Raw genomic sequence first — 25022 nt, forward strand, 5'->3', positions numbered from 1 at the left:
GTTCATGGCATTTGGTAAATGCTCAAAAACTACTTGTTGAAAGAATGGATAATGAAGTTGTTTTTACTTGTTAGGTATTACAAATTGTTAAATGAATATCTCAGTTATCTCAATACTGGGTATAGGATAAGCTAGACCTGCCAGTAAACAGTGCCCCTGTTCAGGAACTATAATAGAGAGTACATTTAATAACTATGTCTTTCATTAAAGTTTATTATTTTTAATTTTCTAAGTTAAAAACAAAACCTCCCCAACAATCTTTAATCTTGTCATGTTGAAATATAAATCCAAATCACTATCAAACTTAATACAGAACTTCATGTAGGGAAAACTAGTAAAATAATCTAAAATTTTTTTATATTTCTTAATTCTATAAGTAATTCCTTTACAACTTTTCTAAAATAAAAATAATAAAGCACTATAAATTTAAGTCTCCCATCCTACAACTTGTGAAGTTATAGTCACTTTTTAAGAGTCAGCTTCATTCTACACAAAGCCTTCCATGAATCCTCAAAGTAGTATTAAGTGGCCTTCCTCCAATACATCTATGGGTGTTTTATACACTGTATTGAAATTCTCTGTTCACATGTCTATCTCACTCATTAGACTCTACGCTTCTCAAGTAAAACATCATGTTAATTTCTATATTTCTATAAACTAGCAGAGTATATGATAAAGTGCAGACCTAATATATTTTTGTTGAGCTGAAACAAAGTGCTTTGATCATGAGGATGGCTCTGAGATGACATGATACAAGTATGTGAACTTTTCTGGCAAAGCTTCTGGTCTAAAGTTACAATGTAACATGGACAATGATGATAGATTAGGGGGTATAGATCTCCAAAAGACCTCTGTTCAGGATTTCTCAGTATTGAATAGTTTTGGCATAACTTTTCAAAATGGTATTGAAGGCAATTACTTTCTTAAGTAATACTCCATCTGTGCCAGTTACATGGAGTAAAAGACTACAGAGACTCAAAATCCTTTTTAAAATTATTAAAACAGCACTATGCTAAGAACGATACTGCATATTAGTAGTACAAAAACAGTATCAACTCAGCTTGTTAAAATTTTCAGGAAATTATAGAAGTGGTTTTATTCTTCTTTACTTTTATAATTATACTCTTCTACATCTTAAAAGTCATCAACACATTGTTAATTTCACATCAAAAAATTCATTACAGTTGACCCTTGAACAACATGGGTTTGAACTGTGCAGGTTCACCTATAAGCAATTTTTTTCAATATATATAGGGTTTTACATTCACAGATTCAACCAACCATGGATCAAAATCGATCCACAGCTTGGAATACACAAATGCAGAAGGCCAAGTATATGTACTCTCTATGGCATTTTATACAACAAACTTCAGCATCCACAGATTTTGGTATCCATGGGGGGAGTGAGGGGTGCTGGAACCAATCCTGAGGAACATCTGTAGTTAAGTTTTTGGGTGGGCTAAAAGTTATACATAGACCTTTTGACTGAGTAGGGTGATGGAGCCCCTAACGCCTGTGAGTCAACTGTATTTAAAATTCAAATTCTTAAACCTGAAGTGAAAACTAAGTAACAGTCTCAAGCATTATTATTAAATGGTGAATAAGAAAAAAGAAACTAAAAAATTCACAAACAATTGATAGAAATGTATCTTCACTTTGATTAGCAAAATTTAACAGTTTGGTGCTAAAATCTCTTTAAAAATCTATTTATAATAGTTGTGCATATTAATATGTGAAATATGTTACTTGATCGCCTTCTACAAGGCAGGACACCAGGAACTATATAAAAAGACAAATAACCAAAAAGAGTAGAGTATATAACATGCAAATGACCTTACATCATAACACAAAGGAAGATTCAATATAGTAGACTATTAAAAACTGATAAACAGAATAGATTCAATGACATGGAAGCATAGATCAGACCGACGAATGTCAGAGGGATGGAGGAGGGCAGGTGGGTAGAGGAGGAAAGAGCAACCGAAGAATTTATATGCATATATGCACAACCCAAGGACAAGGACAATGGTGGGGAGAGGGACTGGGGAGGGGGAGGGGACGGGGTGGAACAGGTCATTAGGAAGAAAAAGGAACATCTGTAATATTTTAAACAAAAATAAAATTTTAAAATTAAAATAAATAAAAACTAAAAACTGATTACCTAAGTATTATACGTATGTATGAAGAGGAAATAGGCAGGGTAGTTTCTGTTTAGTGCTATAGTTCTCAATAGTGGGAGTAATAAAAAGATATCCCAAATACTGGGGGGGGGGGGAGTCCTTTCTCAATTTGCACAAACCTCCCACCCACATGATATTTGTCAACAGGTATGAATCCTCATGCACCTACCCCTGCCTCCCACAACAAAAGCACTGTTTAGAGGATGATAAAGGCTTTGACAATGATTCATTCTGGCTTTGTAAGATATGTGTGAGGTGATGGGGAATGCCCTGTTATCAGAGAAAGCTAGAGAAACTTAAAAACAGGAATGTACAAAGTATGTGTAGAGGACATAAAGTTAACTGTATTATGTAGATAAAAATGAGGATGAGAGATAAAGTTGGTCAGGATAAGAGGAACCAACTGATGAAATAGCTTTTAATACCCATGAGGAATCAGACCCCATCTGGTAGACAATGGGAAGCTAACTTAGGTTCATGAACAAAAGAGTAATATATAAAACAAAATAGGTTTACTATGAGGAAATTTTACTAGTTTCAGGTTTTGCTGGCAGCCAGTTAAAGAATTACTAAATGTCTACAAATAGTACTGTCTCACTTTAGTTCCAAGTTGACTTTCATGTTTAAAACTGAATCTTCATATTCTAAAAACTAAACTGCAATGCATCTTTCAACTATAAATTATTTTCATCAAGATATGAAAACAGTCACTAATGTGAAAATAATTATAATTTCAGTGAGCAAAAGCTAAAAAACAACTTGTAAAATTCAATAGTCCAAAGATCTGCATTACATTTAAAAGTAAATATTAACTAAGCATAAACATTATCAAATAATTTAGTCAAATGAAGCTGCAAAACCATCTTGGCATTAGATAGTCCTATCTCTCAGTAGAAATACCTTTTAGAAAATAGGACAAAAAGAGTTTAATGCAAGTAACTAAACATGATCACATTTTTAATGCCAAATAAAAACATCTAAACTGTTCTTGGAATATGAAGTTACCCACTTCTGAATGTTCAAGGCGGCAAGCAGAGAAAATGAGATGCAGCAATTACATCAGCCTAAAGGTTCTACTTAGAAAGCACTTCTGCAATTCTAAGGAATAAGTCAGAGTACACAGATTTATTTCATTTTAGAGACTCTCTTCTAACAAAAGCCTGGCCTTCGGGAGAAAAATTTACTATTTTTGAAATGGAATCTAAACATTTGTTTAAAAGTGCATAATTTTGTGAAGAATATATAGAGTAAATAAAATACTTAAAACTACTTTATTTTTGTCTTCTCAATAATATGCTAGGAGTAAAATAATTAGAGGAGGTGAGAGCTCTACAGTTATTTTTTTATTATTCAGTATATCAAATAAAAAGGTGACAAAAATCACAGCCTTATACATTTATTTTTTAATCCTAAATTTATATACATTTATTTGCAAGTTTAGTTTTCCTTGCTCAACACCACAGAGTTAAAGAAAAAAACAAAACACACACCTCAAACTTAATAAACAATTACATAAGCCCATAGAACATTTTTTCCCCTTCAGTAAATTACCTAGGAAATTCATTAAAAGGCCTTAGGAAAATTATATTAGGTGACTGAGGCAGTCTTTCCCTATAATAGTGGAATTATAACTAAGATATAGGGATGTGCTGAAAAGGATTTAGGAAAATGGTAAAAGACAGTGGTTTTAAACTGAAAAACACGGAGGACAAAGTTTCAAGGAAGTCAAACTATTTGTTATTACAGTTCTAAGTCCTTCAAAGTATTTTCTTTAGAACTTCAAGTTTCTAGTAGCCTTTGTTAAGGAGATATATAATAATAAAATCTATACTTGTTTCTTTTTTTAAACTTATTTTTATTGTTGAGGGTATTACAGTTATCCTCCATTCCCCCTCCACCAGGCTCCTGCTCCACCCCAGGCCTTCACCACTCTACTGTCTGTGTCCATGGGTTGTACATATATGCATATAAATTCTTTGGTTAATCTCTTCCCACACACCCCTTCTCCCTTTGAGATCTGCCAGTATGTTTCATGCTTCCATGTGCCTGGACCTATTTGTTCGTCCATTTATTTACTTTGTTCATTAGATTCCACATATTAGTGAGATCACATATTCTTTGTCTCTTTCTAACTGGTTTATTTTGCTTAGCATAATACTCTCCAAGTCCATCTGTTACCAGAAAGGGGACTTAGCTCTGAGCAGGTCTGCCTAGGGCCCACAGGTAGTGTGTGGGTTTTTGACTTTGTGTAGGAAAAATTTCACAGCACGAGTCCAGGTGACTACGAGGGAACGTTTATTAAAGCTGGGGACAGTAAAATAAGACAGGGCTTAGTATAGAAGAAACAACAGGAAAGCCTAGGATGGGCTGTCTTAGCCTCTGGGAAGTCAGGGAAAAGGCGACCTTGGGGACAGGTTCAGAGAATTAGCCTGGGATAAGCTGCCAATGCCCATTGCTCCCCTGGTTGCAAGCCTCCTGGGGTCCCTTAGAGTTTAGGAGATGCATGCCTGTGGGGGAAGAAGAGAAAGGGAATGATGAGGGCTACTCCCCAGAGGGAGAGTACATGCTGGGTCCTTTGTCTTGAGGCTTTTCTTTCTTGTAGGCAGGAATCTTAGCAGAGGTCTCAGGGGAGGGTTTCAGTAGAATATTCACCAGTTTTCTAGGTGTGCTGCTTCAGAGTTATGGTCTTCACTGATTGGTAAGTGTCAGGGCAGGGCGTCCTTAGTCATTGCAACTAGTTCTGGTGTCCCCCACCTGGTTTTGCTGCTTTTCTGAGTCTGGAGCTGAAATACAACTGAGGCCTAGATGTTATTTCTAGGGAGATGACCTTCCATATTTGCTGTAAATTGCTCTACTGGTTTGTTCAGCTATCTGTTTCCCTATTCCACTTGTCCTGGGTTACTGGCTTATCTCATATCCATGCTGTCTCAAAGGGTAAGAGATCCTTCTTTTTTTTTTTTTTTTTTTTTTTTTTTTTACAGCTGCATAGTATTCCATCCTGTAAATGTACCACAGCCTTTGTATCTACTCACCTACTGATAGGCATTTGGGCTGTTTCCAGTTCTTAGCTATTGTAAATAACCCTGCTATGAACATAGGGGTGGATATACTCTTTGATTGCTGTTTTGGGATTCTTAGGATATATATTCCCAAGAAGTGGGATCGCTGGGTAAAACAACAATTCTATTTTTAATTTTTTGAGGAATCTCCATATTGTTTTCATAGTGGCTGCACCAGTCTGCATTTCCACCAGCAGTGTACTAGGCTTCCCTTTTCCCTACAACCTCACCACCATTTGTTGTTTGTTGATTTGTTGACGGTAGCCATTCTGGCAGGTGTGAGGTGATATCTCATTGTAGTTTTAATTTGCATCTCTCTGATGATTAGTGACTTTGAGCATTTTTTCACCTGTTTCTTGGCCATCTGTATGTCCTCTTTGGAAAAGTGTCTACTAGGTCTTATGCACTTTTTTTTTTTTTTTTAGATTTCAGAGAAAGGAAGGGAGAGGGATGGAGAAACAGAAACATCAATGATGAGAGAGAATCATCGATTGGCCGCCTCCTGCATACCCTGCAACGCGGGCTTGTGCCCTGACCAGAAACCTAACCATGATCTCCAGGTTCATGGGTCGACGCTCAACCACTGAGCCATGCCTGCCAGGCATGCCCATTTTTAAATTGGATTGTTTGTCTTCCTTTTGCAGAGTTGTATGAGTTATTTTATATTTTGAAATTAATCCCTTATCAGATCTATTATTGGTAAATATGTTCTCCCATACAGTGGGTTCCCTTCTCATTTTGTGGTTGGTTTCTTTTGCTCTGCAGAAACTTTTTAGTTTTATGTAGTCCCATTTGTTTATTTTTTTCCTTTGTTTCCCTTGCCCTAGGAGATGTATAGGCAGGAATGCTGCTACATGAGATGTCTGAGAGTTTACTGCCTATGTTTTCTTCTGATTTTTTAAAAATATATTTTATTGATTTATTTCAAGGGAGGAAGGAAGAGGGGGAGAGAGATGGAGATAGAAACATCAATGATGAGAGAGTGTCATATCATTGATTGGCTGCCTCCTGCATGCCCCCTGCTGAAGATCGAGCCTGCAACCCAGGCATGTGCCCTGATTGGGAATTGAATCTCGATCTCCTGGATCATGGGTTGATGCTCAACTGCTGATCCATGCTGGCCAGGCATCTTCTAGGATTCTTATGGTTTCATTAACTTACATTTAAGTCTTTTATCCATTTTAAGGTTATTCTTGTGCATGGTGAAAGTTGGTGGTCTAGTTTCGTTTTTTTGCACGTACCTGTCCATTTACTGAAGAGACTATCTTTACTCCATTGCATGCTCTTGCCTCCTTTGTCAAATATTAATTGACCATATTGGCGTAGGTCGTTTACTGGGTTCTCTGTTCTGTTCCACTGATCTATATGCCTATTGTTGTGCCAGTACCACGCTGTTTTGATTACAATGGCTTTGGAGTAGTTCAATATCTGGTATTGTGATCCCTCCAACTTTGTTTTTCTTTCTCAAGATTGCTGGGGCTATTCAGAGTCTTTTTGGTGCCATATAAATTTTTGGAATATCTGTTCTAGATCTTTGAAATATACTGATGGAATTTTAATAGGGACTGTGTTGAATCTATAGATTGCTTTGGGTAGTATGGACACTTTAATGATGTTAATTCTTCCAATCCAGGAACACAGTATATGCTTCCACTTATTTATATCTTCCTGTATTTCTTTTTCAATGTCCTATAGTTTTCTGAGTACAGGTCTTTTACCTCCTTGCTTAAGTTTATTCCTAGGTCTCTTATTTTTGTTGTTGCTATGGTAAATGGGATTTTTTTTTTTTTTTTTAGTTTCTCTTTCTGAGAGTTCATTATTGTTGTATAAAAGTGCCATCGATTTCTGGATATTAATTTTGTATCCTGCTACACTGCTGAATTCATTTATTAAATCTAGTAGTTTTTGGTTGTATCATTAGGGTTTTCTATGTACAATATCATGTCATATGTGAATAATGACAGTTTTACGTCCTCCTTTCCGATTGGATGTCTTTTCTTTTTTCTTCTTGTCTTATCACTGGCTAGGACACCAGTACTACATTGAATAAGAATGGTGAAAGCAGACAACCCTTATTCCTGTTTTTAAGAGAAACACTTTTAGTTCTTGCCCATTGAGTATATCTCCATGTGTTAATAGCTTAAAGAACCTATATCAATTAACACTAAATAGTGTTACATGCAAATTTGTTTAAAATACTGTGCCAAATTTAGCAAGGAATGAAAATGTTCAGAAACATAATCATTGCTACTAATTAATGGTACCTAGGAAATTGATTAATTTGATATTTAACATTATTTCTAAATGTTAAATGCACACACAAAATCATTTATGGATAACCAGGTATTCTATCTTTAGAAAGACCCAGCTATTCTAATTATGTCAAATTATAAACAAATCCAATTTAGCCCCCAAGAGGCAATGATGATAAATCATTTCATTATTATTTTCACTTTTCAATTAATAGTGAGCATTAAAATTATAATGCAAAAGCACATTTGTTTATAATACATAACTATTCTTGATAAAATTGTGCACTTAATACTTACAGTAAGAGAGGTTAGGTTTGTAGAGTGTTAAGAATATAGGCTACTGATTCAGACAGATTTGTACTGAATCCTGGCTTTTCCATATATTAGTAGTATAACTGGGCTAAGCAATTAATTTGTAAATCCTCAGTTTCCACATTATAAAATGGGGTTAAATAGAAGCCTTGAAGAGATACTATGAAGATTACAGATAATACAGGGGTTAGCAAAAGTAGGTTTACAGCTGTGAGTACAGAAAACAGTTTATTCTTATATTATTTTTTATTATTGTATTATTTTCCATGTGAACTGTAAACCTACTTTTGCCTACTCCTGTATATGTATGCTGTGGCCAAGAGCCTGGCACAGAGTAGGTGCTCAGTAATTAATAACTAAAATTATTATTTAATTGTTTATTAGCAGTGCTCTTACATCTGAAGTTGAGCTTCCTACTGCTATAAATAACATATAAGTCTGGGATGTGAAGCTGTTGCATAAAACATATCCTTGCTATCTAAATGGGATTCACTTAAAGACTATGAAGAAAATCATATCAATTTGGTAAATCAGTAACATTAATATTTTTTATTTAACTGTCACCTTTTCCAGGAAACCTTCCCTGATTATTAGCTAGAAGCATCTCTTACTCTTTTAAAATTTTCAAAGCACCCATCATAACTTAGCCCGTTTTTAAAATTGTACATACCAACTCCTTTCTCTGATAGTATAATATTTTTGCAGAGCAGGAACAATGAATTACATCACATTTTACTTTCCATAAAGATAGGCTTAATAAATGTCTCCTTAGTGCATGAAAAAAATAAGTCAGTCATTGCTTCCTAATTAGTTACCTCCCCTCTAATTTCTTTTCCCTCTAATCCATCCTCCACTCTGCTTCAAATTTATCTTGCTAGAAAATACATATGATTACTCAAAAACCTTTGATTATCTACATTTCCTAAAAGGCCTTAAATTGTAATCTCATCTACAATTAAGCTACTATCTTCAACCTTTTGGTCCTCTATTCATTCCATAGTCCAGCCATGACACTGATTTACTGAAGAAATACTTGCTAAATGTCTGCTTTATGCCAATTAGTACACTAAGCACTGGAGATAAAAAGACAACATTCTATCCTCAAAAAAGGAGGCATACAAAGAAATAAGTATACTTCAACATGCTAAATATTGTAAAAGAAACAGTATTGAGCAGTCCTTCCAAGTCACACCAAGTACTCTCAGACTGGTTGCTTTCTTCTTGGTGTGCTCTATTTACTAGACTGCTCTTTCCAAAGCAGAATCATATTTATTCTTCAAGTTCCAACCCAGTGCCCCCCATTTGTAAGGTCTTCCCTAACTCCTGCAAGTAGTTAAATTAATTAACCCCTTCTCTAGATTCCTGAAACTGATTATACTACTGGTATAGTAAAGATCAGAGAGAGACTCATATGCTTATTTCCCATAGAACAGTATGTTCCCTGCCAGCAGAAATCTATTCAGCTACATACATAGTAGGTCCTAAATTAAAATTTATTTAACTAACTTGAACATATAACTGGAATTTGTAATAGCTATTCTTGGAATTCCTGGTCTTTTTTTCATTTGTAGTATTTGTTTTTCTCTTCTGGTTGCAAATTTTATGGTTCTTAAGAAGATATATGATCATTAATAAGCTAGCATACTATCTTAGATCGTGAAGAACAGCATTATTAACAACAACCAAAAACTACAAGTTCTATTTTAATATATTGAGCTTTACCAAAAATTAGGAATTAAAAAAGTGAAGATTTCTGTCCTTACCTTCTTACCTTAATATACCTTTTAAAGGGTTTGGTTAGTTTTTATACAGAAGGCGAGAATATAAGCAAAGAATACATTTTCATTGTAAATTGCTAAAGAATCATTTTTATAATTTAGCAGCAGATACAGAAAACAGAATAAACTTCTTCATATTTAAGGGAAAAAATAGAACATGATTGAGTTTCTCTTGTCACAGAATATTAATACTTTGAGTAGCAAAATACTAACATCAGTTATTCTAACATACAGTAAAAGAAAAATACATGGTTTCCATTACAATAGAAATCTAACAATGTAAAATATGTGGGAATGTTAATGAGTATAAATGTTTATTTATTTATTTATTTTAATTGATTTCAGAGAGAGGAAAGGAGAGGGAGAGATAGAAATATCGATGAGAGAGAAACATCGACTGGCTGCCCCTTGCACACCACTTACTAGAGATCAAGCCCAAAACCCAGGCATGTGCCCTGACTAGGAATAGAACCGCTGACCTCCTGGTGCATGGGCCAACACTCAACCAACTGAGCCACATGGGCTGGGCATGAGTATAAATGTTTAAAAATAATGTGTCTCTGTTTAATCCAAAATTAAACAGGTGACATCCCAGTTGAATAAAAACAAAAAGCCCATTTTCTACACCAGTTATTTATTCCTCTTATTTGCTGCTTTTCTCCAGGACTCTATGTCTCCCATTGTGTGTTTCAAACAAACTATGTTGTAATATTTGCCTCTTTTCTCAATCACCACATTATTTCATACTAACATTACTGATAGTAGTATTGGTTGTCCAAATTTTTTGAATTAGCAGTTGAAAAGGGCTTTGGATACTTGCACAATTACTAGGAAGGAACATGCTGCCAAGGTTGTAAGTTCAAATTTGCAGAATTACAAAACTTAAAAAAAAACACAAATCAAAATAAAACAAAAAGAAATAAAAAACATTTTTGACCTCATGTGATAATCCTTTCTTACTTCCTACCACTAAATCCTGTTTACACACTCAGTAGCCTCTGAAGTAGGCTTATCTAAACTGAAGCAATTCCAAAATCAGTTTTTTATTTTAAAATTAGGTGTGTATAATGACTCAGTAAATGGTAATAGCATTTTCATCACTTTTGTCAACAAGGATCTATAATTTTTCCTTTGTTTTCAAATAGAAGCAAGCAGGTTAAAAAACAGGGTGAGCGTGCCATTTTTATTCGCCACAACTGCTCTTATTTAAAATATAAAAACATTTTAAGTCTACCATTGATATAACATCTTTATATCAACACAGCTTAAAGTGAAAATCACAACCCCTACACACTGAAAATGCAACATTGCTAAAGGTTAGAGGACTTATTCAAAATACTGGCTTAAAGTTGTAGAAACCACATGGCAGGAAGCAAACTGGAATTCCAACATGATGATCTGTTTCTAAATACTGTTTCATATGTGTGAGGAGAGCAGTATATACTATAATGATCTTTCAAAGCACCACTATGACTTCCTGTTTATCATTTTTAATGTCACAAGCTGAGTACAAAAGGATATTAAATCAGGGCAGATCTTGTTCTGCCTTAAGAAGCAGTAAAAGCTGTTCCTTTTAAAAATTGGAATTAGAAGTTAAATAGCCTTAGAGAACTGACCAAAGGTGACTATAAAATGAAGAGCCTATCCATTCTTCTATTTCTGACACTTAAGATTAAAAGCAACAGGAAACAAAAACAACTCTGGTTAGAGATTCTTCTTAGTTCAGTAATATTCTACTTATCTACTGAGACTGAAAGCAACCTCAAATTCTGTATATGTCAATAAAAGTAAGAAATTTTGCATTTAATGTCACTCAGTCAGCTAGCCAGGTAGTATCATTCACTATATACCTAACACATTACCAGGTGTTGGGACAAAGAACTGGGTAAAACAATCTATTTTCTTAAAAAGGTCTCTGTGAGTAGTAGGAATGGCATGAAACAGACTCATACAATATAATAGTAGAAATGTATGAAGATAAAGGGGCTGTATCAAATTGTGGAAAATGATTATTTTGGGGTCAGAGTGGTGGTTTCAGGGAAAGTTTCCAAGAGCAAGTAACATAAGAGCTGAAGTAAAGTTGCTGAAGTAAAGAGCAAGTCTTTATTCAGACGGGAGAGATGTGCTATGTGTAAAAAGCCTAAGGCAAGTACGCATAAAATAGATTGATGTTTTGGGGGTTCAGTATAGTTTGTACAAAAAGTATGGGATAGGTAGATGTTATAGTTGGAGAAAACAGGTAGCTCCAGTACATATCACAAAGGGCCTTAGATACCATACAGGACAGAATCTTGATCAAATCTGCATTTTAGGAAGGTCACCGATTACAGTGCAGAATGTGATTTGAAGTGGGGTGATACCTGAGGCAGGAAGTCCAAGTGAGAAATAATAAGAACCTGAACTAAGAAGTGGTTGCATATTTAGAACATAAAAATAATAGATCTTGGTGAAAGACAAGATACGGGAATAGAAAGTAGCTAAGGGAGAAGGGAATTCAAAACAATTCTTAGACTTCTGGCTTAGGAAACTAGATGAATGATAGTGTTAAAACCAACGTCAGGAACAGAAGAGAATAACACCTGACTAGATTGTGGGTGGTGAGGAACAAAATGTTAGAATCTACATTCAGATACTGACATCTTTCGGAGTATCTGCTTATCCATCTTCTTTACTTTACAACACATCACCCTGTCCCTTCTTACTTCAATGCCACAGCTGACTAGACTTAGAATAGTGATGGTCATCTAACCCAAGACGGCCCAAGAACTTGAGTGAGTGTGGGTTCTGTCCATGAAGAGAAGGCAGGAGAATTCTGAAGCTAAGGTTGCAACTGTATGATGAGCCTGAAATACCTAAGGAATGAAAGCTGTTTGGAGAGTCAAAGAGAAGGGGAGTGAGAGAGAGCAGAGTGGACAGGGTAGGAGGAAGATGAGGAAAAGCAGAGATGAAGCACAAAATGGAGGGAAAGGGGATGGGAAAGAAACACACAAACAGAAGAGTTTCTGACAGATCTCCAAGTCCTGATTCTCATCCCTGCTGAGGTTAAAATTCAGTGCTTGCCCTTAGGCTACATAAGAAACCCCACACCTTAACCACACTTTTTAACTTAGCTCAGTGAACCATGTACAATGTGGAGTTTTGGGTGCATCTAAAAACACTAAGTAGAGCTGAATATAAGATCTTACAGGAAAAATTTGCATCAAAGAGAGATTATAGTGTCCAGAATGGAAGGAGCCATGTTAGAGAGTATAAAGTGAGAAGATAAAGAAAGAACTCAGGGAGAACACCAGCATATAAGGGTCAGTCACTCTTATTCAAGGAAACTGATTAAACAGGCAGATAAACTGAGCGGACTGCTGAGGGAATGGCAAGTGAGGAGGTCAAGTTCACAGTAGTTATGCTATTAGAGATAAAGATGCTATTCTAATAAAAAGGGGAAAGGAAGGCACTGGGAGGCAGCTAAAGGATGATGATGGGTGGTAAGGCATAAACTACACAAGTTTATTAACTGAAGAACATCCAGACTGGGGCAGTTTGAAGCTCTAAGTGAAATAAGGCATAGGTAATAAAGGAGGGAAAGAAAGGGACAGGGCACAGTAATGGGACTGGCCTGAAAGGGGAAAGACGAAAGCAACTTTCCCTCTGGGGCCAGTAAGAGCAAACGATCAATCTGGGTGACTTTGTGAAGAAACACAGACCTACAAAAATTTTTAGAAAGTTTCATTACATATTATTTTTTAAATACCAAAATCTTTGTCTCTTTATTAAGTATTGAAGCAAAGAAGATTATCATATCTAAAGAAAATCATCACCACCATAAAAGGTTAGATGTTTCAAGGGTAAACATTTAGAAAGGTCATTACCCTATCAAAGACATAAAATGAATAAGAAATTGCTGATTTAGTAAATTAGTATTTAAGTGGTATAAATATTATTATAATATGTAAAAACATGTCAACCACTGCTTTGTAATTAAAATATAAATTCCAATTAGACTACTTCAAAACAAAAATACTATTTCACTATGAAGCTAAAAAGCCTACACTTTTGCTCATGATTGAAAGAGCAAGGTAGCAAAGGTAGTAAACTCCAAGCTAATTGAGATTAAAGAATAGGATATGGGGGCAAATGACTTTAAAAAAAAAATCTTCTCAATCATCTTCATTTTATGGATGAAGAAACTAAAGCCTACAGAGGTCAAAGTTTATAACCTTAATTATACCTGAGTTCTAAGACTTAGAATCCAGTTTTGTAGTTTTCAATTCATACTCATTCCACGTTTTTGTTTGTTTTTCTTCTTCTGGCCTATGTGCAGCAGCAGTGTTAGATAAAAAGATTTTATATTTTCTAACAAAAAAGTAGACAAATGCATCTAAAGAAGAACACTACTCTGTTCCAACTGCTCTTAAGACTGTTGCAAACAATTAACCCAGTTCATAACTATAGTCACATAGCTGAAAATTTATTCTGTCAAGTACTAAAACAGCTTTATTCAATTTTTAGACTATTAGTATCTATTCTGTTACCATCTTTGGGGATTAACAGTATCATTCACCCCTCTCACAATATTCACAAAGCACAAGTTTGTGCCTAACTGCTATACAAACTTTTCTCTCATTTTCAGATTCAACTACATTATAATACTCCAGAAATATACATTAAAAAGATTAACATGACTGAAAATTTATTGTAAAAAATTAAATAGCAACACACATTTAAGATTTTCAAAATTTGTGTGCTTCTCCCTCCCAGAAGCACATTCGCATCTTTCTCTTCCCCTTTTTCTTCCTCCACAGGCTTGTATCTCCTAAACTTTAAGGAACCCTATGAGATTTGCAACCAGGGGAGCAATATAGCAGCGGCTGCATGTCCTGGGCTAACCCCTTCAACCTGTTCCCAAGGCCTCCAGTTACCAGACTCTCCAGTGAGCTGACAGTAGCCCTGCCTTGGCTCACTTCTTTCCCATGTTTCTAGAGAGCCAAAGCAGCCCTGCCTAGTTTCTCTCCTGTTGCTTCTTCTATCCTAAGCCCTTCCTTTTCACTGTCCTCAGCTTTAATAAATGTATTCTCAAAATCACCTGGAATCCTGTAGTAAAATCTTTCCTGCACGAAGTCAAGAACTCACACTCCACAGGCAAAAACGGCTATTAGCACTATCTTCAATAATGTTGGGGGGGAGGGGAGAGCCTCTCAGTGACTTAAAATCTTATCAGATAAATAAAAAATTCCAGCAGAAAACCAGACACAATTAACTGATTAAGTCACAGAGCATCAGTCACTGGGTGAAAGACACAGGATATTTAGAGTCTCAAAATTATCATCTCACAGATTACTTAATAATTGCAAACAGGAAAATGGAGAAGTATGGCAACATCTAAACCAAGTGATTGGAACTCAGCATCAGCAGTAAAGGGACAAACTAGATGTGATATAATGCATTATTACTATATTATAGTATTTTAATTTTTCTCTGTGTTTAAAATAGTTTCCAAAACATTGGAGGAAAATACAAATAAGAGGGGGAAAAGCCAAAGGAACACTATTACAAACCAGAGAGAGAAGAACTGGATGGGGAGAGATTAACCAAAGTATTTACATGCATATATGCATAACCCATGGACACAGACAATAGTGTGGTGAAGGCCTGGGGAGGGGAGGTTGTGAGGGGGGGGAATCAATGGGGGGGAAAAAGGGAACATCTGTAATTCTTTCAACAATAAAGATAAATGAAAAAAAAAATTAAACAGCTGTCCTGGGCAATCACTTCTTTACCAGGAGGAAACTCAAGGACAAGTAGGTGAAGGAGTTTAATCTACTTGCTAATTTGCTGATAACTGGTCATCCAGGTAAACAGGCTAATGATTTTTGTTAGAAGGAAAGTCTTTATCTGAGAATGCTTTTAGGAAGTTTACAGTAAACAAACCCAGAATCTAAGGATTTCTAAGGCCTGGCACACTGGAGATTATGTAAGCTACAAAACTGTGAGGTACACAATGGAAAACTTTCAAAATCTAAATTCTCTCTGCTATGAGGTAATAAGTAGACTTCCTATTTAGATATGTCATCTACTCTGGGCCAGAAAGTGCATGTCTGATGTAGAAAGGAAGGACCAGTGGGTTCATGCAGAGTCCCAGATCTCTCTTTGCTTAGCCTGTGCCTTCTGATTGCATGTGCCCTTGAAAGATCAGTAAAGGTGGATTCTACGTAATATCTCTACGTAGTATGATTTGATAATATAGTTCTTTGTATTAGTTTACAAATAAAGTACAGGTATATTTCAGAAGTCCTGGTTTTACTGAAGCAGTGCAGTAAAGTGGCCATTAGATTTTTAATCAGTTATGAAGCCCAACAACAATTTAACCTTAGGCAAGTTGCTTAACTTCCCTAAGCCCTGGTTTCCTATTTTGTAAGATAGTAAAAATAACTATTCTTCCTTATAAGGTAGTGAATATAAAACACAGGATAAATAAGGCATCTTATACCTTATGGTAAATTTCATTTTAAGCCCTCATACAAAAAAATTAACAAATATAGTGCCTGGCACATAATAAATACTCAGTAAAAGCTAACTACATTACTTTTATTTTTGAGGAAGGGATTTTTTGCATATTTAGATTAATTTTACTGTCTGCCTTAATTTTACTATCTTCTTCTCTAGCTATATAACTTAGAGATCTGTAAAAGCTGATCAGCTAATTTAATTTCCAAAGAAAAAGGAACTGTTTCAGAAGCCAGTATCAGAGTTAAAAGTAGGAATACTATGAGAAAAGGCAGCAGAGTTGGTATTCATACATTTATAGTCTATAAAATTGGAACCTATGACTTTATAGTATCATAAAGACCAGGTCCCCCTTTTTTCCTCTTGGCCAGAAAAAACAAACTCCCATTTCTAAAAATATCTCAGGTTTTCTCCTTGAGGAAGTCATCTTGCAACAAAATACCCTATTATCATAGAAAGCAAGTATAGGACAGTATGTCATGAACAAGACTATAAAAATGTAGTGGTATATGAGCCAAGGAAAAAATTCATCTGGGAAAACGAATAAGTAGAGGTTTTTCTTCAGATTTAATTGAGACTGTGAGTTTTCTGTTTTGTGACTATTTCTTTGATACTCCCATGTACATGATAAACAGTTCTTTAAGAAATTACAAACGACCTTTCACTTAAAAATGCTCTATATATTTGTTTCTTGTAGAAAAGTAGACGAATTCCATATCATAAATGAGGAATAAAATTTGACATGTAAGAAAAGCAAACACAGTCTTCCTCTTTTTTTCTGGTTTTTATATTTAAATTTAATCCAGCCTTTAAACAGCATTACAAAAAGAGCTGAATTCACAGCAACCAATTCAGACCATCCTAACCACTGCCATGAATTCAAGGAAAAATATACACATACGCACATATATGTACATATATACACAAACACACACACACACACACACATATATTTACAATATTAATTTTATGAATTCCAAGACTATGTAGGCTATGCATTTTAGCTTTCTATGAGGCAACAGTTCCACAGTGGTGTTATATAATCACATACACACACGCACGCGCACACACACACACAAAACTATGGATGTGACACAATGCTGTAAACCTATGAACTTTTTATCACCAAGTTTGATTTGTTATTCCTGATGAGGTTTAAGAATAAAGGAAAACAAGTTTCACATATAGATCAAATAGGACAACTTTTCTCTGATTAACTTTAAATTAAAAGCATTATTGAGTTACAGAAGGGAAGTATTCTGAAGATTAATAAATATGTTTTGTTTTCAGAGTCTTCATATACTGCACATAGGCCTATTATATATAATGCATCCTTTCCATGGAAAAATAGAAATCAGCAATTACATAGTAGCTCAAAGCCTCTGAATAATTGAGGACTACAAAAATGACTTTTCAGAAGAAATTACAGGGAAAAATTTAGGTAATAATTTAGTAAGGACCTTGGTTAAGAGAAAGTGAAAGACACAAAGGGATATACAATAATTTCCTATCTTAGAGTTATCCTCAAAACAAAAATCTGTATAGGAAAAAAGGTATATGAAAAAGCCTAAATGATGTGCCATCCAAAGGGACACAAATGACAATTACGAGGCAAATATAGAGTATTTTGACTAAATGATGGGGCAAAAAGGGGGATTAAAACTTTAGAAAAGATAAATCAAACAGATTTCATACATTTTGCATCCTGTGAATAAAAATAACCCCACAAAAAAACAAAAACAAAATAAAACAAATAAAAACACCTCATGCCACAGAAAAATCATATCCTATATCTACTTCTACTCAGATAAACTGTGAAAAATAACTTTGACCTATGTAATACTTTACCATCCTGTTAAAAGGGGGGGGAAATGGTGAAAAACTTTGATAATCTGACTCAATTAAAATAGTTTTAGAGAATTCAATCATTCTTTTATCTATCTCAAAACTTGGATGTTATACCAAAATGTAATAGTCAAACATACATGCAAAATGACCCTGCAATTAAGATAATTGCTAGTACCAAATGTTGTTTTTAAGTTCTGCAATAAAAAAGTCTCCCAGACATTTAATAGTATGTCATTTGGTAAATGAAAGTTTCCACAAAGTAAGAGCAGTGAGAAGACCTAAAAATTATGCCAGTGAAGAGTCTGGCTGAAAGAAACAAAAATATGGATCATTTTGGTCCAACACTAATTTTATTTCAAGTTACTACAGAGCTGAATAAAATGCTGACACCACCACACAAAAATTTATTGAGTTGGCAATAAGCAAAGCATGATGTCAACCACCAATATCCCCATCCACATTACCAAATAGCATGAACACTTTAATTCTTGAACTTAACTTAGACTGCATGCCTAAAGTTACAGTAAAAATAAAAACCTTAGGCATGAAGCATTATTAAACATAGATGAGTTTAGTTTGGCAGAGTTTTTACTCAAATTAGTCAAGTACTTTAACAAATTTAGTGAAAAAGAAAATGCAAGCTTAAACATATTACAGTTTTCTAAATGTTCCACATTCTTCACCAAACAGGCCCATAAAATAAGTCTTGGTAAACTTGTAATAATACTCAAATAAGTAACAAAACACACACCAAATGCAGGCTGAGATAAGACACAGAAACACACATATACACAAACCCACACAAGTCCGTACCTTCATGGCATGAATTTCTTCAAGCAATCGTTGTGCCCGCCTTTGGTTTTTCAACATTGCCTCTTCAGAACCCCTGCAAAAAATACATTACAATATGTAGCCAGGAAAAGCATTTATTACAGACTCATATCATAATGAAAAGTCTCTTCATTTCTTTTAGAAAAGCACAGTAAATCTCTGAATAACAAGCAATCTCATCCTGCAATGCTTTCCCCAACTTCCAGCACATACCTCAATTCTATCAATAAACCCAAGTTTTTGGCAAAAATAAGCATTGTCCTGGCATAATATTAACAATTATTACCACTGATAAACAGTTTGCCTTCTAATTCCTTAATGGGAAGGCCAAAAAATACTTTTTAATTAATTGGTTAATAGCACATTGTATTTAATATAAGTTCCATAAGCTACAATTAAAGGTTGGATATAATTTTATTGAATGGAAACTTGTTCTATGGAATTAAAAGAATACATAAAGATGTCAAATATCTGATTATATCAGAGAGGAAGACCATCTTCTGAACATTTATGAAAGAAAGCACAAAGTCTTCAAATGAAGACTTTGCAAGTATTCATGCATAAAGCATAAGAAATATAAATAACTTACTTTTTCTCTAATACCAGTGACACTGAAAATATAAAACACTATTTTTTCAAAAAATTAGATCGAACGCAATGTTTTGATAAACACTTCCACAAGATACTGAAGATGTCAAATTAATTAGCAATTCAAGGAAAAAAGTGATGTAAAATCTTTATAACTGATTGAAGGTATTCCTAGATTTGCTAACTATATCGCCATCTTAAAATAACTTATAATAATATAAAATACATAAATAATCCCAAAGGACTTTCGTTCTGAAAAGGCCAAAAGGAAACTTTTGAAAAAACAGCACTAGAATTCCTCATGTATTTTAAGCGAATGCAGTCCCAACTACGTAAGGACATGCTGCCACAGCACATTTTCCCTCACTCAGACCCTCTCTAAATATTAAGAGAGTGCTGTACGAGTCACATATTTAATTATTCCTCTAAGTCTCACCCTCAAATTCTGTAAAAACTGAGTAAAAACAACTTTTGACACTTCATTAGTAATAAGACCATTACTTTAAGTAACTGACTTTTTTGACTTCAGCCTGGCAACGCTCCTGACCAGTTTTCGGATAACCAAAACGCGGATTCTCTTCACTTCTTTTCTCATCTTCACAACCTTTGAAGATAAAGCCAAAATTAGAGAGGCTATTAATTCAAGAAGAAATATACTTTATTTTGAGGGTTAATATTATAGACTAAGTCTACCACTTGAACCAAATCTTTGTTGCACTATATTCAGAGTTGGATGAAATAAAACTTTTTCCATTAACGGTGAAGGAATAAAGGAATACATTAACATTTTAAAAACGTGTCTGAGGACTTAAGAGAAAGAAGTTATCTTTAAAAAAGTAATAGCATTCCCAGTGATTAGTATTTTAATATTACACTTATTATATCTTGTTGGGCTTGGAACATAATAAACTGTGAGTTCCCTAAGATAAGAGACCATCATATTAATCTTTGTATCCTTGTGGCTTAAAACAGAGCTTCGCCCATAAAAGTAAAAATTTAATTTATCAGTGTATTAACAAAAGCAAATGCATGAACATGATTATATTTACTTATTTATAGCGTACCCCTTGCATTTATTTTTAGCAATAAATTATTTGAGGTATAACTTTAAAAGACATGCCAAAAACATAAGGGCATATTGTGTGTGCTCACCACTCTCCCCCCCCCCCCCAGAGAAACATGCTTTAAATCATCCCATTCGAGAGCGATACTGAATTCTAAAAACAGTACTGGCCAAGAGATGGAAATATCCTAATGATAAAGAACTATATGTTATAACAGTACTTAGTACAATGGGATGTTATCATTTTGACTCTATGTTTTGTCTATCATTATTCGGAGCCATACATCTACTAATTCCTCCTGTACTGTCTGTCTTCTCCTCTTCCACTTTAGGAACTATATAAAACTCAGTTCAGACATAACCTTTCCTGTGAAGCCTTCAATGACTTCTTTAGTTAGAGAAAACCACCCCATCCTTGGGGCTCCCACTATACTTTGTAGATAGAATCTACTTCACCATACTGTCATTAATCACTGTGGCTCTTTTTCTACAGTTTTTCAGCTCCTAGAGGACAGGGGACTTGTAATATTTACAGTGTTTTCTGTGCCTTGCACGTGTGCCTGGCACACACAATCCTACTAATTCTTCTTACCAAAATAACAATATCAAGATCATCATGTTTCCTTAAGGCTCTTGCGTTTAGCTGTAATACCTTCCCTTACCTTTCATGAGTATCATCCACCCTCTGTATTACATTGAAGGTATTGACAACCAATTTATAATCTCTCCACCCTAAGTTTTGCCATCATTCTTAGTGATATAGATGCCTACTTGATATCTCACCCAATATATCCTCACTTCTTGATTTCCTCTTTTCTAATTACTTAATTTATTCCATCTCAGTCATCCACGTCCATGGTCACACTGTTGTCCTTATTATCACTTATAACCATTTCGTTTCTAAAATGATCAGTTCAAATATTCCACAAGATTACAACTTCTATCAATTTGCTTGTTCAGCTCCACCCACCACAATCGTCTCTGACTTCACTGGGATCAGCAATTCACTGACCCCTACACTTTCTCTCAAATGGTTAGTCCTTTGCTTTTAATTTTCCTCCTTTTATCCAGTTTAGGTACGAGATCAACATTTGCCAATACCTTAAGTTCCCCTATGGTTAGTAATCCCTCTAATTAATCTCAAATAAAAATAACATTCTGAGTTATCACAGTATCCCAACAGACAGGAAATACTTGATACATTCTATCTACTGTAACTTCATAACTAACCTCAAACGGGCCTGTATACTTCCTAGCAATCAGACATATATTTTTTTGCTCAATTCACTCTACAGTAACTAATTTAAACTTCTGTCTGCTCTCCTAAAATAATGGCATTCCTCTTCATCTCTTTTAATTTCATTGAGAAAATAAACATCAGACGGGAACCATCATTCTTCTACTACCATTAATACAAATTCACTTGCATCATCCACCCTCTTCTATTATTAAAGTTATATCATAAGAAATAATCCTACAGATATCTGAGGTTAATCTTTTAACTGTTTTGGATCCCATCCTTTCTGCTATCCTAGAACCCTTACTATACATTATCCCTTTAGCACTGTCAATCTCTTAAATGGATTATTCCCATTTGTTTTTATCATACTTGAGTCATTTGCATTAAGAACAAGACAAAACATCCTCACTAAAAAGTCCACCAGGAGCATCTGGTCTTCAACTGCCTCAGAGCCATCTTCTGGAGATGTTCAAACTCATTACCTCCATTTGTACATGCCACATAATTCCAGTTTGTGGAATTAGTTTGTGGTGTCCAAGACACCAATGATTTCTAAACATCCCTGAATCCAACAGGAATTTTTCAGATTTCATTTTACTTGAAATCTCAACGGTATCTGACGCTGTTGACCACTTCCTCCTCCTTGAAACATTTTTCCTTGGTTTACAGGACACATGACAGAATGCTCTCCTGGTTTTCCTTCTGCCTCTCTAGCCACTTTTGGTCTTCTTTGAAGGCTCATCCACCTCTAATCAGTCATGAAATGTTAGAGTTCAAAGGACAGTCCTAGGCCAGCTCTACTTCTCACTTTTTAGTCCTAAGTGATCTTATGTGCGTATAGTTTCAATTTGCCACCTAAACAAAGATGACTCAAAAATTTCTACATTCAACTAAGATCTGTTTCTCAGCTCCAGACCCAAATGTGCAACAGCTTACTCGACAGTTCCTTTGCAGTATGCTTAAAATCCCTTCCACCTCAACCCACGTTGATGCCTTTTTTAGTGTTTCAAGTTCCAAGGAATGGAACAATCTTTTCAGTAATAAACCTAGGACTGATTATAGATAGCTCTGGTTTCTAAATCTCTCATAATAAATCTATTATCAAGTCCTGTTAATTTTATCTCCTAATTAACTCTCAAATTGTACCACTCTTTTTATGTCTTGACCTCACCTCCTACGTCTCCAAGTTGAGTTTGGTAACTGGTTTCTCTACATCCACTCCTGCCCCTCTCCGGTTATCCACAGCTCAGTCAGAATACACTTTTAACACACAGATGTCATATCACACCTTTATTTCACGCTCTTCAATGGTTTCCAATTGCTCTTAAGATGGCCACATGGGTCCTTTTTTAGACCTTCGTCCTTACCATGCTCACATATACCAGCAAGTCTTTACACCTGCTGTTTCCTCTGGTAGGTATGCTCCTTCTCCCCATGTTAGCTTGTTAACATCTTATCCTTCTGATTTTGGTCCATTTTTCATTTCCCAGTAAAGCATTTTTTGGCCTACCTAGAGAGTCAAAATTCCCAATTATAAGCACTTAGGAGTGCTTACAGAACTTATCATGCATATTAATTTAATACTTTATTTTTAATCTGATTATATTTAATGCATCTTTCTCCCAGTAAGTTATCAATTCAATGAAGAGGTCAAGTATCTTGTTTTATTCAACATTGTACCTTAATACCTAACATAGTGGAAGACATACAGTTAAGTGTGTTCAATAAATATTTGTTAAATAAATGACCAGGAAGGTAGTAATACTCATTTGTTCACTCAATGTTTCAAAGAAATAGTATAGTAACAGAATGCAGAGCAACCAGGCTTCTTTTCCACTAGATATGTTAATCTCTTTGGAATTTGTTTCAAAGTTAGATCTAATTTAGGAAAAAATCCTATTTGCATAAATGAAAAGCCATTTAGACTAAGTTTAAGTGGAAAAAAAAAATTGCTACATTTCATAAGCAGCATAATAGGGGTTAATGATATGTTTTTTGAAAGTTAAGTCATTCATAAAATAAATTAATAACAAGTGATAAATTTTGCCTTAAAGTATATTAACAAATGTTTCTAACTGCCGTACCCTGCAGGTGCATGAGATTATATACCATTTGCTAACCACTGTTAACCAAACTTAACTAATAAGCAGTGGGCACAGTTGGTCCTTGGTTACATTCCAATCATGGGAAAGCTAGACTCCAATTTTAAAATTCCAATTTAAGAAGTACTATGTTTGTCATTACTGCATAAGGGAATCTAAAAGCAAAGGGAATGCTTCATGTTCTCAGTTTCATTCCAACATCAAAAAATGCTTCTCTAGGTTAACTTTCTCAGCATTTGTGTATAGACAGGAGGAAAATTTGATATGTTTAGTATATTAAAAAAATAAGTATATTCACTTTATGTAAAAATTGAATTATAATTTTATTTTATTTTTCTCACAACTGCTCACCCCAAGCACTTAGCTTTCTCCAAGTGTCTAAATTTATTTTGCAAAACTGATGAACAGCTACCAATAGGCTTTTACTTAGAGTTTAAAGGGCTGCCAAATCATTTGGCACTCAGAAATTATGAAGCTGGTTGACAGATAACCCAGAAGTCAACAATGAGGACTAAAATGACCATACAATACACTTTGGTGAATTCTCCAACCAAAAGCAAATATAACTTTCATTGCTAGAAATGCTAAGAATATGACATTGTTTGAGGGGAAAAGAAAGGTAGAAACATGAGCAAAGAGGCATAAAAATGGAAACAAAATGTGCTGACAGAGAAGAAACAAAGTAAAAGAAAAGTGGAAGGAAGGAATTTTAAGACAGAAATTGAAGGACAAATTGGAAGGTCATGATCACTAAGACTGAGAAGCCTAAGCTAAATGCTTCCAAGCAGCAAAAGAATGCATTTAATATAATCTCCAAGAGCAGAAGAGTTAACACACACACACATGCACACACACACACGCTGAAAGTGCGGTGTCACCTAGAACCTAGACATACAGATGCCCTCAGTTAACCTGGTAAAATCTGAACATAGTAATGTAACACGAATCTCCCCTTGGATGGACAGTACAAAGATATGACCTAAAATAAATTAAGTGGAAAGCTAATGTACTCACTTGGGAAAAGACTATGTAAGCATATGGGGAAGAGACAACATAAACACAGGAAAGGGAACCACGAAACTAAAAGCTGGCATTGTCCAAGGCAAGGAGATTCCGAATTATACTAGAATAACTCAATCATAGGGACAGATGTAGCACAGTACAACACTGAAGCATGCAATTAAAACCTTTCCTGTGGTTCTATATTCCGAGCAGCCAATGTACATCAGTAGACAGGAAAAAAATGTGTTTACAATGTGAGCATTACTGTC

General features: G+C 34.9%; 1 protein-coding gene across 2 annotated transcripts in view; it reads right to left on the reverse strand.

The window, feature by feature from the left end:
• SRFBP1 (serum response factor binding protein 1) overlaps positions 1 to 25022 on the reverse strand; it is a 49688-nt gene that overhangs the window by 19208 nt on the left and 5458 nt on the right. For both annotated transcript variants that reach the window (XM_081133430.1, XM_081133429.1), the window contains exons 2-3: positions 19862 to 19950; positions 18741 to 18813 (exon numbers count right to left, since the gene is read on the reverse strand). In XM_081133430.1, coding sequence (XP_080989556.1) covers positions 18741 to 18813; positions 19862 to 19950 — 162 coding nt within the window. The remainder of the gene's footprint in view (positions 1 to 18740; positions 18814 to 19861; positions 19951 to 25022) is intronic.

The sequence above is a fragment of the Miniopterus schreibersii genome (assembly GCF_964146895.1).
Source record: "Miniopterus schreibersii genome assembly, chromosome: 3".
NCBI classification, from domain to species: domain Eukaryota; kingdom Metazoa; phylum Chordata; class Mammalia; order Chiroptera; family Miniopteridae; genus Miniopterus; species Miniopterus schreibersii.